Below are 16,941 nucleotides of genomic sequence, written 5' to 3'. Positions count from 1 at the left end.
TTATTCTTCCACATACGCTGGCTGCTGTTTACATACCCTGCCAATGCCTTAGCACTGGAGAGCTTTTTGCAATACTCTGGGGAAAGGGGAGGGAGGGAATGAAAAGTGCCAAAGAAAACATGTTTTTAAAAGCTCGGGTTTTATACAATAGAATGTTTTCTAGCAGATGCCTCTTGTTTTAATATATTAAAAATTTGCAAGACCCTTTGAGCTATAGCCATAGACAACACACAGTCCTTTTGTTAATGAGGTAAAAGATTTCATGACACCATACACAAACCCACCAGTACCTAGAATGGATATGGGGCAAAGAATTCTCCAGTTATTGCTCTTGAGGCTGGATAGTACTGACAATACCAGCCACCCCACAGAAGTGCCACTAAGACAGCCATACTAGGCCTGCAAAACTGTCAATGTGTTTAATGCAAATGAGGGCAAAAGAGGCTGGCATTTCCACATCAGGCAGGAAGCCAGTTTACATCCCACAGAATGTGAACATATGCAACTTGATCTGCACCAAGGGAGACTCTTTCCCACTTACAGTCACTCCTCCCAGCTTCTACTCCAGGACTTCAAGTCCAACTAACTGTAGTACCACTCTGATCCCTTTACACAAGACAATATCCAAGGGCTTGTATATGCCTATTTCCTTGAATTTGACAGGCCTATTATCCAGCTGCTGTCAGGAAGTAAGGTACCTCCAGTGGGCTGTGCATCAAGGAGGATTAGGGACACTTGTGGAAGCTCGGCTAGCAGCTTGGGCTCTCTCAAAGTCCCTAACTTCCTGAGGGGTACGCAAATACTGCTCTATTTCACTATCAGAGATGTTCTCATCTCCAGTAACTGTGGATACAGGGAGTACAGGACAGATCCGCTTTGGAGGCTTTAACATGCAGGGTGGGAGAAGAAGGGCAGGACTAGCTGGCCTCTTCCCCTTGCACAGATCTAAGGAACTATCCCCCACCTCCTCTTCTCCATGTTTTTGCTCCTGCCCTTGCCCCTGCTGCTCCTTCTCCTCCTCCGTTTCTGCTGTTCCATTCCGAAAGGCCATGCGGATCAGCATGTGGCGGTGCTGGAGAAGGTCACCAATGTACTTCACTACAGACCGCTTGTCAAGTTTCAGAACCTGCAACCATGCCAGTTGGTCAGCCATCCGCAGCAACACAGCCAGCAGCTCCTGCAAGCGGGATGCAGCAGGGTATGGGAGGTCCACGTTTGCCAATTTACAAAATCGGGCAAGGGAACATGTCAGACGATCTGAAGGCTGCAGAGACTGCCACGCCAGGAAAGTAGCTGCAGTGATGACAGGCAAGGGATGCCGCCCAGTCACCAGCCACGTCTCATTTGCCAGTTCTACCAGTTGCAAGGTTCGAGACAGCATCTTGTCTTTGTCTTCCACGTATTTGGCTGGCACTGATGCGGAGACTTGGAAGAGTTTGAAGCTGAAATAAGCAAAATAAGGGTCAGTTCTCAATGATGATGGCTGGTGGGGTAGTCTGCTCTGTCAGGATGAGGAAGGGCAGGCCACTCAAGGAGGGAAAGCTATTCTGACCTCTTGGGAACACTCAAGTTTACTGATAGCAAATTCATAGAGGTAGTCGAAGAAAGCATCAAGGTACTATCATTTGAGCACCTCCCTGTCAGTCACTATTCTAAGTGCTCTACAATGTTCTCTCATTTCATCTTCATAAAAATGTACCCAGTTATATGCATTTAGAGTTGAAACTCAGCCCCTAGTCATCTAGCTAGGAAGTAATCAAGCTTCAACCATTATTTTATACACACACATATATTTAGGTGCTGGGGATCAAACCTAGGGTCTTTCATATGCTAGGCAAGCATTATACCACAGGGCTACACCCCTAACCATTACTTTTTTGTTGTTGTGGTGGTGGTGCTGCTGCTGCTGGGAATCTACTATACTTGTTAGAAAAAAATAATCTGGGCGTGATGGCGCACACCTGTAATCTCAGTGGCTTGGGAGGCTGAGGCAGGAGGATCTAGAGTTCAAAGCCAGCCTCAGCAATAGCAAGGCCCTAAGCAACTTAGTGAGACCTTGTCTCTAAATAAAATACAAAATAGCGCTGGGGATGTGGTTCAGTGGTCAAGTGCCCCTGAGTTCAATCCTTGATACAAAGAAAAACAAAAACAAACTAAAAGAACTCAGCTACTTAAAAAAAAAAAAAAGACTTAGCTTCTAACCCCAGTCCTTCCATTGAGGCAGGGCACTGCACACAGCCACACATGCCCCACACCATGCAATTCCCAGAACTGCCATTCATAAAGCATGTAACAGGAGTAGTGCAACACAGCAGCCTTGTGCCAAGGTTAAGAACTACTTTTCCTTGGGGCTGGGGATGTGGCTCAAGCGGTGGCGCGCTTGCCTGGTGTGCGTGCAGCCCGGGTTCGATCCTCAGCACCACATACAAACAAAGATGTTGTGTCCGCCGAAAACTAAAAAATAAATATTAAAATTCTAAAAAAAAAAAAGAACTACTTTTCCTACATCATTAAGGTTGCTGTGAAAGCAATGAAATTTGAAACTTACAAAATTCTAGAAACATATAACAGTATTAATCTTATTAGTAGTGGGCACAAGATAGTTTTCTTCCACATCCTTTTAACTGGGCTCTGATAACAAACAAAAACCCTTCAGTTAAAAAGAATTTAGGTATAAGGATATAACCCATCTCAGTGTCTCTTCCTAGGCAGGTACCTGCTACAATAAGTCTTCACCAAATCTGCCAGGCACAAGGATGGGACGTCCAGCCCCAGGAGCTTCACTATCTGCATGTATGTGCCAGAAAACACATCCAGATCTGCATATAATAGGGCACAGATGGTTCCCATGGTTAGGGGCCAATTATGCTGCCGGCAGGTGATTAAAACACAGCATCCAACCAACACCTCCTTCTTCTGCAGCCTAGCAGCTCGGATGCCAGAGTGCCGATATGCCTGTTGGTAGTAAGCAATTGCTGTATCCTCAAACGTTGGTGGCAACTGCAGAACTCGACAAAGGTCTCTCACCCGGCGGAGACCTAGGAAAACCCACAGCAAGAGTTAGAAAGGTCAAAGGAACTAGTGTGTATCTCCTAGCAAGTTCTGCTAGGGTTTCATTCAGTTCTGCTAAACCTGTCACAGATACCAAATGCAAAAATGATATACCTTTCTGCATGGACAGAACACTCTCCTATCTCCACCCCACCCCACCTCGAGTACAGGCAATCAAACCTAGGGCCTTACACATTCTAGATAAGAGCTCTACCACTGAGCTACAATTCAGCTCCGGTGTGGTCATTCTAAAGGTACAGAAACATTTGCAAAAAGAAGTCACAAATAAGTCACCACTTTTTTGGAGGCTTGTTTGATTCATGGCCAAGCCAAAGTTTTTTTTTAAAGTTCTTTCTTTATTTGGTGCTAAGAATTGATCCCAGGGCCTCACGCATGCTAAGCATGCATTCTACCACAAAACTACACTCTCAACCCTAAAGCCAAAGTATTACCTAGACTCCCTGAGGCTACCTCAGATATACTCTATACAAACATATCCAAATTTATTATACTGAATTGCTCTTGCTCTCACAACCACTCCCAACCTTTATTATTCTTTTTTTCTCTCTCTCTTGTTCTCAGAACTACCCCCACCTTTCTTTTTAAGTCCCCCACTTAAAAAAAAAAAAAAGGTTGGGGGATAAAAAAGCACTCTTGACACTGAGCTACACCCCCAGCCCTTTTTTATTTTGAGACAGGGTCTCAAAGTAGCCCAGGGTGACCTCAAACTTGCAATCTCAGTCTCCTGAGTAGCTTGGCATTATAGGTGTGTGCCACCAACTGGCTCCCAACCTTTATTTCTAATTATTATTTTCTTATATTCTACCTTAATGCGGAAAGCAGAAAAACCACACAGATGGGCTGGGCCATCAGGATAATTTTCTTTAAAGCCATTACGTCATAAAAGTGATTCTCACCTCTTTGCTCGCTGCGACTAACTTGTTCACTTTCCCCTGTGCTTCGAGAATATGTTACTTCTGTAAAATAATGAACAACAAACATCAGGCTTAAGCTCTATTCATCAGAACTCTGCACCCCCCAAACACACACACACAAGGTCAGGGAACAGAATTCAAATCATTGTGCATCTGCTGCTCCCTGTTTCACAGAAGATGCCCCTGCATGCAAAGGTAAAAGTCCATTTGGTCTTCTGTGTCCACAAGCAATATCAAATGCACAATGACTGAGGAAGGTTCAGTCATCTCGCTGAATACTTTGAGGGCTGCACTGATCAGGGACTTACAAATCAAAGAAAAATAAAAAAGAGATGTTCACCAATGCTAAAACTACTTGGGATACTGGCATGTACTGTATTCCTCAAGAATTTACCCACAATCTTTCAACAATCATTTGATTTGGCACCTAGGTAGAACTTCCTTAATTTCACTTATTTAAGATTGACTATACCTACAATATATGCCAGACATCATTCTAGGTACTAAGAAAACACAGATGAGTGGCAGTCCCTGATGTCCTCAGCTCATTTATTCACTTTAGGCCGTTTTCTCCCACAATTAAGTGAGCACGTGTCTAGGAAAGTGAGGGAGAAAAGAAGAAATCCCTCCACCGCCCCAGGCTGTTTCCAGGGCCCAGGAAAGGGCAAACACAGGTACCTCGGAGGTTGCCCTCATCGGTGAAGGTGGTGGTAAGTACCCCCTCGGTGACCACGCAGCCGCAATCAGAGCACACCAGCTGGCTCTGCGAATAGTGAGAGTCTTCCACGAGTTCAGTAGAACCACAGTCGGGGCATCGGCCTCCGCCCGGCATCTCACCACCTGCGCAACGTCGCTGAAGCCTTGGATACTCACTTCAGCGTCCGCAACAGCAACTGTGTTATCAGACTAGGAGGGGACCCTTATAAGGGCTGCACTTTTCTTTTCCGGCCAGAGCGACGGCGGCATAAATGGTTGGCTCCTCCCCACGGCGGCGCGCCACTTCCGGTCTTCGCCTCTTCAGGCTCCGGTAGAAACATGAGTTAAGAGAGGAGGTTCCTGGTCTGAACTGCGTCTCACATTCGCTGCTATCTGTATTTGGTTTGAGATGGGCCATGTGGGGTTTGAATTTGGGGAAACTTTCTATGTACATGGACACGTATAACAGACTAGAAATTGTTGACCTCCTGAACCACCCTGTTTTTAAAGCACTGGGAATCGCAGGTTCTTAATTTCTCTTCGAATGTTAATTTTGGCCGGAGTGCAAAGTATGTTGCTACAGGAGTAATGTAGTGAGAGAGCAGGAAATTTTATTCTCTTTTTCAGAGCTGCTTCCCCAGGCAAATTGCAAAGAATGTCTAACGGACTTTGGAGTGAAATAATAGGCAGTAGTGAGGCTTTTGGCAAATTGGAAGGTGCAAGAAGGCCCAACTCAAACCAACACATAGAAATGTGCAATGATCTGAATGTGTCCCCTAAAATTCATGTGTTTATCCCCAATGTAACATGTTATAAGGTGGAGTCTTGGGAGGTTGTTTAGATCATGAGGGCTCTGCCCTTTGTATGGATTAACCTCCAGAGGTAATACTTTTCATTAGTTTCTGGTTTATCTTATATTCCTTTTGTTCTTACTTTTCACATTAAAAAGTAGTATTAAAAAAATGGATTAATGGGGGCTGGGGTTGTGGCTCAGAGGTAGAACGTTCGCCTAGCATGCATGAGGCACTGGGTTCCATCCTCTGCACCACATAAGTATAAAAGTAAAGATATTTGTCCATATGACTAAAAAATAAATATTTAAAAAAGAAAATGGATTAATGCAGTTATAAAAGGCCTTAATGGAGAGATGTTGGTCCCTTTGCCCTTCAGTTTTCTGCCATGTGAGGACATAGGATTCATCTCCTCTGGAGGACACAGCCTTCAAACCTGCCAGCACCTTGATCTTGGAGTTCTTGGGCACCAGAACTATGAGAAAGTAAGTTCTGTTAGTTATAATTTACAAAGTCTCCTGTATTCTGTTATAGCAGCACAAACAGATTAAGACATGATGAATATGTTTGAGTCTAAATTAAACATCAACAAAAAGAGAGTATATTTTCTTTTTTAAAAAAATATTTATTTTTTAATTGGACACAATACCTTTATTTTATTTATTTATTTTTATGTGGTGCTGAGGATTGAACCCAGGGCTTCGCACATTCTAGGCAAGCACTCTACCGCTGAGCCACAGCTCCTGCCCAACAGTATATTTTCTTATAGGTAAGTTCTAATTGTGTTCATGAAGAGTAAAGATTTTAAGCCAGAAAGGTGGTAACATCTGTGACTCCCAGCTACTCAGGAGGCTGAGGCAGGAGAATTGCAAATTCAAGGCCAGTCTGGGAAATTTGGCAAGACCCTATGTCAAAATAAAATTTTAAAAGTGATGGGGCAGGTTAAGAATGTAGCTCAGTGGTAAGAGTGCTTGCCTAAGCATGTGTAATGCCCTGGATTCAGTCTGTATATCTCAAATAAATAAATAAAGTTGGTTTGGTTTTGGTACCAAGAATTAAACTCAGAGGGGCTATTCCCACTGAACAACATTCCCCAGAACTTTTTATTTATTTATTTATTTATTTTCATTTTGAGACTGGGTCTCAGTAAATTGCTTAGGTCTCATTAAATTGCTCAGGCTGCCTCTGAACTTGTGATCCTCCTGCTTCAGCCTCTGAAGCTGCTGGGTGCTGCACCATGGCACCCAGCAATAAAGTTGTTTTTTTTTTTTTTTTTTTAAGAGATGGGGTCTTGCTGAGTTGCCCAAGCTGGCCCTGAATTCCTGGCCTCAGGTGTTCCTCCTGCCTTAGCCTCCTGAGACTGGGACTTCAGAAGAGCACAATCACATAGGGCAAGAATAAAATTTATTGTTTTGCCTTACTGAGGATTAAAACCAAGGGCACTCCACCACTTAACTACATCTCCAGGCCTTTATATTTTCTATTTTGATACAGGGTTTTGCTAAGTTGCTCAGGCTGGCCTCTGACTTGCAGTCCTCCTGCCTCAGCCTCCTTACCTGGGTTCATGGGTGTGGGCCACTGTGCCTGCAGAGAATCACTACTCCTTTTTTAGAGAAAACCTATCCACTATCACAGAGCTTTATCATACTAGAAGACATTCCCCCAATCAAGGGACATAATAATCCCTAATTAATCTTCACTTAAATTTGAATTTCTTGCTCTAACTCCATACAAGAATTGGGCTTCAGCACAACAGCCACATCTGGGTTCTGGCCTTCCAAGTCCCCTGTCTTCAAGACTTCCTCACCAGAGTGAGGTATTGGGTGACGATTTATTTCTATTTGTCTGGCAGGTAAATAGTAAGACACACTTGTATGGGAGAACACATGTACATCTCAGGGACTTCCATTAGTTTTACAATATACACTTGACATTCCTGCTGGGGAGAAGAAACATGTACCTAAAGGCAACATAATTATCATCGGAAGTCATTCTTTACTTTATTAAACAGAATAGAATCAGGTTTATCTTATTCCCAATTTTGTGCAGATCTTCAACCTAACTACATTAAAATAAATTTTTAAAAATAAATAAATAAAAATAAAAAGCCAGGCACAGTGGCACACACTTGTGTGGTAGGCTAAGGCAGGAACATCATAAGTTTGAGGCCAATCTCAGTAATTTAGCAAGACCCTGTCTCAAAATAAAAAATAAAACGGGCTGAGGGTGTAACCCACTGGTATAGCTTCATGTTGTTTGATCCCCAGAACCAAAAAAATAAAATAAAGTAAAAAGATTAAAAAGTAGGTTTTTGGCCAGGTGTGGTAGTACACGCCTGTAATCCCAGCAGCTCAGGAGACTGAGGCAGAAGGATCATGAGTTCAAAGCTAGCCTCAGCAACTTAGAGAGGCTCTAAGACTCTAAGTTAAGGCCCTAAGTGAGACACTGTCTCTAAATAAAATATAAATAAGGCTGGGGATGTGGCTTAGTGGTTAAGCCCCTCTGGGTTCAATCCCCAGTATCAAAAATAAGGGGTTTACAGAACTTCAACATTCCATTTTCCCCAACTATATATACATTGTAGGTGGGAGAGCAGTTCTCAGATCCTCCAAATAGCAGTTGTAAGGAGGTAGAAATGTCATTCCCTTTTCTAGTCACAAGAGATGGGTGTATTGGTACCATAATGGAGCCTTGTCCTCAGACACAGGCTAGGAGGAAGGTAAAATCCAGGTCAGAAGATGGCGCACTCTGCTAAGCCATTTAAGTCTGGGCAGTCTCCACTTTCTCAGGAAAGTGATTGATTTGGAAATGTGTCTGTCCTGCGTTCTTGTATTTATTTGCCTTGCGGCAAGAATGCAGGACAGACACATCATCCTCAGTGTGCTTTGCCCTACCACTGACTCTTCTTAGTGTTATTGTCTTTCATGATAGGGATTGTTGGTGTAAGTGATGCCCCTCAGCTGAGTGCTCACAGTGGGCTGGGTTAGAGCTGCTGGGGGATGGGGAAGCCTTTGAAAAGGCAGCCCCAGGGGCTAGGGTGGTGGCTCAGTGGTAGAGCACTAGTATGTGTGAGGCACTGAGTTTAATTCTTAGCACCACATATATATAAATTAAAATAAAGTTCTATCAACAACTGAGAAATAAAACTTAAAAAAAGAAAGAAAAGGCAGCCCCAGATGTCTTCCAGATGTGCAACGCTGACTTTTAGGCCAAGGCCCTTTCTAGAGGGTACATTAAAGAAGACAGCATGGAAGGAGAGCAAGATATGGCCTGAAGGAAGCCCTCTGCCCACCCTCCCTTGGTTAGCCATGTGTATTCTGGTGAGCTGTTTGCCAGTCTCACTTTCCCTTTGATTCCAGGTTTCTGTCAGAAAGAGTGGCTTTCCTATCCTGAGGATGGTGCTCAGAAAAAAGGGGCCCAACTCCCGTGAATACCTGTTCCGGGTGGGACTGTCAGAAGTACCAGATGGACTGAATTCCACAGTGGGAGAATTATTCTAACCCAGAGCAAGTAAACAATGAGAGTCAGGCTGCTCTTGAGGTCTGTAACTCGGCCCCAACCTTGGGCGCTCTCAGCGCATTTGACTAAAACTTTGTGACTCTAACCCAGTTTCACTCTGAGCCTTGAATACACTGTCTCATTGTCACACTAAGCCTGGCAACTGCCTCAGGCCTTGGAGCCTTTCTGACTGGATTTTCTTTCTACCACCCCAGCTCTTTGGTGGACATTCATTCTCTAGCACTTGCTGGTGAGATAGCCACAGATACACAGTATAGAACCTGGCCAGGACTTCCAAAATTCTGGTATTTCTCCTTGCTCACATTGTTTTTCCCTTCTGCATTGTTCTGCTCATGGTTTCAGTCCCTAGTCCGTTGGCTCTACTGATCATAGGCCTGTGGCAAGGTCGCAGATCATAGCTACAGCATGTGGTAGAGTAAAGCTGCCTCCCTCGAGGCTGCCAGGAAGCAGAGACAGAACGGGGCCAAGGTCCCAAAATTCCCTCTAGGACACACCCCTAAAGACCTAACTCCCTCCAATTAGGTCTTACCTCCTAGAAGATCTACCACATCCCAAAAGCCCCATGGGCTGGTGACCAAGCCATTAGCATCTGGGCTTTTGGGGGATATTTAAGATCCAAGCCACAAGTGTTGTATCTTCCTTTTAAAGTGTATCTATTTGTATCAGAGGAAAATTTCTAGGACAAGTAGTCAAAATAATAGTGGTTACCTCTTGGTAGGGGGAAGTTTTGACGGTTTACTTTTCCAAGAACAAACATGTTATGATATTACTTAGAAAAATCTGCAAACTGAGCCTATGGATTGGATAGTGGAGGGGGAGGAACAGTGTTTTCTGCTGCTCCAGAATGGACCACAAGGAGTCATTAATCAGCTAAGCAGAACCTGTACCACCTGGAGGAGGTGGGTAGGGACTTCTGGGGCTTGACTTCCTTCAGCTCAAAATTCTGAATTTGTAAATGTTTTCCTTCTTATGCTGTTCATATACCCAATTTTCATTTCCCTGACTTCTTGGTATTTTTTAAAAAGCTCTGTTATTAGCAGCTGGGCTAAGGGGACTCAAAAGAGAGACTTGTGTCCCTGGATTTTGAAAATGGGGCTGGGCTTGGTGGCAGTAGCAGGAACCAAACAGAGAATTCCAAAAGCAAAAGAAAGACTCTACAAGAGAAAAGCTGAGGTCATTTGTGTAAGCTTTTCTTCCTTGGAGACTCTTCACCTAGAAGCCTCTTCCTTTTTTTTTTTTTTTTTTAATTCAGAGAATTGAATCCAGGCTTCACACATGCTAAGGAAGTGTTGTACAGGGATTTTTTTTTTTTTTTAACCAAACCTATAGGGCTGAGTTTCTTCATTAAGAGAAGCTATTTTGGGGCTGGAGATGTAGCTCAGTGGTAAAGTACTTGCCTAGCATGTGCAGGGTTCTGGATTCCATCCCCAGTAGAGAGAAAGGGGCGGGGGATGGAAAGAAACTTTTTTCAGATGCGTTGACATGGTGTTTCCATTGATGTCCAGTTGGGGTATCCAAGCTTGTCCATCAAATCCAGGGAGGTTCCCCAGACCCAACCCAGAGCTTCATGGGCTCCACCTGCCTCTGTTGCTCTGTAATGTGACCTTAATATCTACAAGACAAACATTTCCCTCACTGGGAAAAAGATTTGGCCTTTGGAGAGATGAGCTCAGAGGAGACTCCTTGTCTTGCCCCAATAGCCTCTATTCTTAAGCGGATCAACTAAGTTGACTGAACCCAGAAACTGCTTCCCAGATGGGGCACTTACGAACCCAGTGTGAATTCAACTCATGTCCCCAGGTGAAGACTTCATTCTCTGGGAAAACTGTATGTAAGCACAAGAAAACAAGAAAAGCTCTGTGTCCACTGGCTCAGCTAAAGGCACCAGCTAAAAGGAAAAGGTGCAGCTTTAGAGTTGGAGGCAGAATATTCATATGATGTGTACTGGCTTAATGTCATACCATAGTCTCTCAGGACAAGATGAGGAGTGTGTCTTAGCAAAGGGATATAGAGATGTCTTGTCCTCTGATGGAGAAAGGGCCTAGGGACCCCTGGGCATCAAGCAAGGTATAGCAACAAGAATCCAAGTGGGAGATCCTCATGGATCTAGTCACGTATACCACTCTAAGAGATTTTCCAGAAGACAGAAGAAACCTTAATCATACCCATATTAAAATAAATACACAAAATCTTTGAAAGACAGTACCATTTTATTTAGTGTTATAGGAAATTTTAGGTTACTTTTAAAAAATAAGACAAAGAAATTTTAAAATCCCAAAGTAACAAAACAAGAAATAGTTTATTCTGTAATCCAAAAACTCTGGGGGATCCTTCAATTGGAGGGAAGGGAAAGTCAACTAGTAACTCACATAGTAGAAGAAGAAAAATACAGAGTTGAGACTGGTATGGATATTAGAAGGGAAGGTTCTCCCATCTAAAGCAATTAATTAGTAGATCTAAAAAAAAAAAAAAAGGAAAAAGATGGGCCTTAGTTCAGTGGTAGAACGCGTACTTACTAGCATGTGCGAAGTCCTGGGTTTAATCCCCAGCACCAAGAGAAGAAAAAAAGAAGGTTGATTGGGAGAAGAAACCCAGGGAGAAAGATCTTGCATAACTTAACACAAACAGGCCTCCGGCCTTCAATATAGTATGTGGCACAGTGTCAGGACCTTCCTCCCTCTGGGCCCTGTAGAAAGCTTTCTACAGGGCTGCATCTCATCCATGCAGCATAGGACTGCATCTCATCCATGCAGGCCCTCCATTCTGGGTCCATACAGAACATGGCAATGGGCAGCTGCTTGCTCCCACCTTCTGTTGCCTCAATGAAGTCAGCAGGCTGAATAAAAAGGCAGGACATCTGGCAAAGCCCAAGGAATGAGATGATATGAAACAATCAAGCCAAAGACTGACATTTTTTCCACAAAAATGACCTCCAAATGAAGTTCACTGGTACTTACTTAATCTGATGCTTTCCTGCAATCCTGGCTGATGTTTCTGGAGGAAACCAGACAAGCTCCCCACCCCCCCCCCAAAAAAAAAAGAACTGCTCTCACTTCTGTGGAACACAGCTTCCTCCCAAGGCCTGCTAGGTATTAGCATCTGCAGCAGGCTCAGGCAAGTGCCAGCTCTCCTGGTGCAGATGGATAGATGCCCTTAGGCCTATGCCAGTTAGAGCTGCTCCTGTGCAGAGGCTGTTCCCTAACTTCTGTTAATGGCTCAGAGCATGCTACAGCTGTTCTTAGATAAGTCCCTTCTCCCAGCCCCAAACTGAGCCAAGGACAGTTAGTAACTAAATGACCTCCAGGTTATCTATTTTGTGAGGTACAAGGAATGCTAGAAAGTGAATTTTTTTTTCCAGCAGTGGCAGAAGCCAGATACCCTTGAAGTAAATTGTCCTTCATTCTCCAGAGTTCCCAAGTGGCATTTCAGAGAACAGGAATTCACTCCTCCACCCAGATGTCCCTCTCCAATGTTGACTGAGTTACATACCCAAGGTCCTAGCAGCAGATATCTCCAAAGCCCTCATGTACCATGTAGATCCTCACACTAGCTCTTTCAAAGGAGAGAAACCATCCAGTATATACCTGCCTCCCAGCGCACTTGGGTTATCACAGTAAAATACATTTATATCAAGTAAAAAATATGATGCAGAACAAATATATACATGTACATTTCCAGAGTTCAAGTGGATATACAGTTTCTTTAGAAGCATAGCAACACATTTCACAGCACTACAAAAATACGAGGCATTTGAAGTTTACAGTGGTCCCAGTACTACAGGAAAGAATTAAATAAAATAAAATAGCTGTGGATTCCTAAAAGCTAATTAGATAAATCAAGTTACAATATCACCCTTCAGATTAAAGTGCTCTAATAGAACCAAGGCTGCAGGAAGAACAATCCTGAAAAGGGACTCTTGTTCCTTGCCCTCACCGTAAGAAGGACATACACAGAAGAGAGTCTCCATTTAATAACTGCCACCATCTCAACCCATGCCAGTGCCATTGACCTCTGATGATTCTTCCCCAGGAGAGATGTCAGGATTTGATGAAATTCCATCACAATCAGGAGGGGAAAAATGAGCAATTCAAAACATTCTAATTTCAATATGATGTGAACAACAGTAAAATTACCTGAAAAACTTGAAGTGGTGGTACAAGTTACAAAGAAGGCAGGTACCTAGCTTTAAAAAATGTCCGTATTAATCTAGTTTTAAAAATACAGACAGCCCAAAATAAGTATCATCTTGTTCCCCACAATTTTTTTTTTTCCTGGTGCTGGGAATGGAACCTGGGGCCTCCCAAATGTAGGCAAATGCTCTGCATATGTTTCATCCCCAGCCCACTCTTCACAATTTTCTAACAAGGGGGTAAAATGTCTGTGAGTCTGTTCATGAAGGAAAACAAAAAATAAGCAACAGTTTAAAGGCTGCAGCATTTCTGTTCTCTACTAGCTTTTAAATTTTATCAACTAAATTAAGCCCTGCACTACAACTCTCATAGTATCCTGGGAGTAACTTAGGTTTCCTTTCAAGCAGAGACAGACAGTATTTAGAGGACAGATCATATGGATACATCCTTATTCCTTTGTGGTTTCTCATGACATACATGACAAAGGTTCCCGCTTCCTCTTTTTTGTGGTGTTGGGGATGGAACCCGGGACCTTGCACATGCTAGGCAAGAGCTCTACCACTGAGCTACACCCCAGCCTTCTTCATCTTGAGGAGTCAGTGGGCCCTGGCTCACTCCAGGGAAGCTGCCAAGGAAACCAGCAAGCCAAGCAAAGGCACAGATGGAAATGGCCAAAGGAATCTTACTAAAACCATTCTGTACCTGAAAGAACTGTTTTAGTAAGAGTTTGGATCACCCAGTCCCTTATTAAGGCACTGACAAAGCCAGTCCAGCCAGCAGGAACCTTGACTTTGATCAACTTCTCCTAGTTGAGTGAAAAGTGATCCTCTAAATCCCATATTCTACTTTTTACATCTCCAAGAGAAAGGACCTATGGATATTTTAAGGTCAGAGTGGTGGAAGCTGATGCTGAGAAGAGGTGGTTTGTTCAGAATCTAAGAGGCACACTCAAGAGGCTTTCCCTAAATGACTGCTCCAAGTCAAAAGAAAAAGAGAAACAGGAAGCAAGTCTAAGAAGCCTGGTAAATTTACATGGTATCAAAATTCAGCATCTGCATCCAAAAAGCCACACCTGAGCTGCTTAAAGGCCAAGAAAAAAACAGGTAACAGCACCAATTGTGGTCCTTTTCTCATTTCACCCCAAATTGTAATGGCTGGAGATATATATTTGAAAAAGCTCAATATCAAAGAAAGACAACCCCACTATTAAAAGACATTAGTATGTCCAGTGCCATCTGAATCTTTGATTCGGAATTAGTTCTTAAGACTACGTCTCTGGTGGGCATAAAATATTTACAACATAATTCAAGGCACAGTGGCATTTGAAAATAAAACCCTGGGAATGTACAGTAAAAGATTCACTGTAATAATTAACCTGGTTTCGACTGGTAGAATTAACTGTTGACAGATAACACACAGGAGAGATGGTGATTTGGAGCCTACTGGCTGATTATCAGGCATACTATGTTCTTGACTTCAAGAGCAGGTAGAAACAAACACAAAAGCATCTCAGTGTTTTATCCTGGCAGTTCACATCTTTCCTGCTTTTTTGCCAACCTGAGCAGGAATGCGGAGGATGTTGGGGGTTTCTTCCATGACTCTGACAAGCAGATTGTCAATGTAGTCTTCCAGCTCTCGAACCTGAAACTCCTTTTTGCTTATGGTTTCCTTCTGTTTGAGGACCAACTGGATCAATTCGTCATGAGTCAGCTGTGCATAGGCAAAGGCAGGGTCTGAAGGATTGTATTTCTTGGGAGAAGGGAGAAAGCGGGGGAAAGATTATAAAAATCAGCATAGATATCAAATATTTAAAAAGAATACAAAAGAAGAAAATGTTATTAGTGACCTCAGTCTCTTGGAAATCTGTTTTCAATGAACAGTAAAAACAGATTATTGATTAAGTTTCTATAAAGGGTGAGTAAGAAATATTTTAGACTTTATGGACCATATATAGTCTCTGTTGCATGTTTTTGTTTAGTTTTAATATTTTAAAAAATGTAAAAAGCCAGGGGCTTAGGATATAGTTCAGTGGTGGAGATTTGCCTAGCATGTGCAAGGCCCTAGGTTTGATCTCTAGCACTGCAAAAGAAAACAAGTAAAAACTACACTTGGCTCACAGGCCACAGACCTCTGAACTTGACTTTGGTTTGGTGGTTTCAAAAAATATTTTCACAGGAGCTGGGGCTGTAGCTCAGTGGCAGAGCGCTTGCCTAGCACATGTGAGGCACTGGGTTCAATCCTTAGCACCACATAAAAATAAACAAATAAAATTAAGCATGACATCCATCTACAACTAAAAAATAAATAAATACAAATTAAAAATATTTTCACAACTAGGAGTTATCACACAGAGGCAGAGCACTTGCCTAGCATGCTGAAGGCCCTAGGTTTCATCCCCAGCACTGCAAGCAAAAATAGAAAAGGAAAAAAGAAATGTCATCAGCCAGGTATGGTGGTGCATACCTGTAGTCTCAGCTACTTGGGAGGCTGAGGCAGGAGGATCACTTGAGCTCACAAGTGAGACACCATGTCAAAATAATAATAATCGTTGGAGGACTCAATCCTCCAAATGTGCTAACAATGCAGGGCTGGAGACAAGCACCAAGGAAGAGGGGGACCATGAAGAATCACTAGAGACAGAAGGTGCAGGAAGGTGCTCTCCTGCCAACATGACAAGGTGCTGGTCATCCCAGGTAGTCTGCTACTGCCTAAGCTACACTCAGAAGGATGTGGTGATTAGGTCAATGCAGTGGCCACTCAAAGACCTCACCTGAAGTAATTTCATACTCAAAAAATATGCAGTCAAAGCCAAGTGCCACCAGGCCACAGTCTCACTGGCAGCCATCTAGGACACACCCTCTGGGTACACAGTGGCCTGTCCCAGAGCTGAGTGTTCTCACTCCTGATGAGGGCAGAAGCCCTGCATAGTTACTGTGTTGCTGTTCCTTACCAGCATTTATAATCTAGGACCACAGGAGCCCAACCACAAGCCAAAGAAGCCTGAAGCACTGAGGAAACACAAGATGAAAAAGTCGTATTTAATATGTAACAAATCGTACTAAGTCTTCATAAAGGAGGAAAAAAAAATCGTGACTTTTCTAGTAATCTCCGGCTTAGGAGATTTATAAGTTTAAGGAAAACAAGATCCTGGAGCAACCACAAGATGATTTTTGCCTATAGAATTCAAGCAATGACAGTTTCATTGCCCTGAGGGTCCAACAGTTTCACAGACTACCAGGAAGGTTAAGAGACTACCTCCTCCAAGTTGTAAGAAGCTAAATCAAGGGCAGAATCAACACTGTTCAACACATGAACAGAAGCCCATTCCAGTCAGTGAAGTGAACTGCTTGTATGTAAGCCAGAATTCAGACTTGGAGTCCCAACCCTCCTACTTTGGCCTGGAACAAAAACTTCATGATCGCAATACTAGCTTAGAAATACACATTGACATTGACATATACAGAGTGGGTTTTAACCCAACTCAGGCTGCACATAAATAAATGAGATGTTGGACTACTTTTCTAAAACCTGCATCTTCCTTAATCCTTCATTATTTTAACTTGTTGAAAGCATACATTCCTAGGGTATCTCCTCTGCATCTCAGTTACTGTTTTGTTTTTGTTTTCAGTGCTAGGGATCAAATCCAGTGCCTAGCACACCCTAGGCAAGCACTGCCACTGAGCTATACCCCTAGCCCAGTCACTCTATTTGTGACTTCCAAATCTATATTCAACCAAAAAACTGCATATATGCAAGAGGTCTGGAGATTGATTGCACAACAATATGAATGTTCCCAACACTACTATGCTACATTAAAAA

The 16,941-nt window shown here is 43.1% G+C and overlaps 2 protein-coding genes and 1 long non-coding RNA gene across 4 annotated transcripts in view; 1 reads left to right on the top strand and 2 right to left on the bottom strand.

The window, feature by feature from the left end:
- Nucleotides 1-391: 391 nt before the first annotated feature.
- Nucleotides 392-4,942, bottom strand: Brf2 (BRF2 general transcription factor IIIB subunit). The gene is made up of 4 exons (XM_027939263.3): nucleotides 4,665-4,942; nucleotides 3,969-4,028; nucleotides 2,717-3,038; nucleotides 392-1,442 (listed from the first exon to the last, which is right to left on the bottom strand). The coding sequence occupies exons 1-4, from the start codon at nucleotides 4,816-4,818 to the stop codon at nucleotides 716-718; spliced, it is 1,263 nt and encodes a 420-aa protein (XP_027795064.1). The 5' UTR covers nucleotides 4,819-4,942; the 3' UTR covers nucleotides 392-715.
- A 98-nt stretch (nucleotides 4,943-5,040) lies between these two features.
- LOC139705229 (uncharacterized) lies at nucleotides 5,041-9,088 on the top strand. The gene is made up of 3 exons (XR_011707118.1): nucleotides 5,041-5,564; nucleotides 5,853-5,958; nucleotides 8,833-9,088. It is a non-coding gene; the product is annotated as an uncharacterized lncRNA (long non-coding RNA).
- Nucleotides 9,089-11,183: 2,095 nt separating this feature from the next.
- Rab11fip1 (RAB11 family interacting protein 1) overlaps nucleotides 11,184-16,941 on the bottom strand; it is a 31,539-nt gene continuing 25,781 nt past the window's right edge. For both annotated transcript variants that reach the window (XM_027939264.2, XM_027939265.2), the window contains one exon: nucleotides 11,184-14,871. In XM_027939264.2, coding sequence (XP_027795065.2) covers nucleotides 14,653-14,871 — 219 coding nt within the window. In that variant the 3' untranslated portion in view covers nucleotides 11,184-14,652. The remainder of the gene's footprint in view (nucleotides 14,872-16,941) is intronic.

The sequence above is a fragment of the Marmota flaviventris genome, chromosome 3, assembly GCF_047511675.1.
Source record: "Marmota flaviventris isolate mMarFla1 chromosome 3, mMarFla1.hap1, whole genome shotgun sequence".
Taxonomy (NCBI): Eukaryota; Metazoa; Chordata; class Mammalia; order Rodentia; family Sciuridae; genus Marmota; species Marmota flaviventris.
The sequence above is the reverse complement of the archived record's forward strand: the minus strand, read 5'-3'. Positions and strand labels throughout refer to the sequence as shown.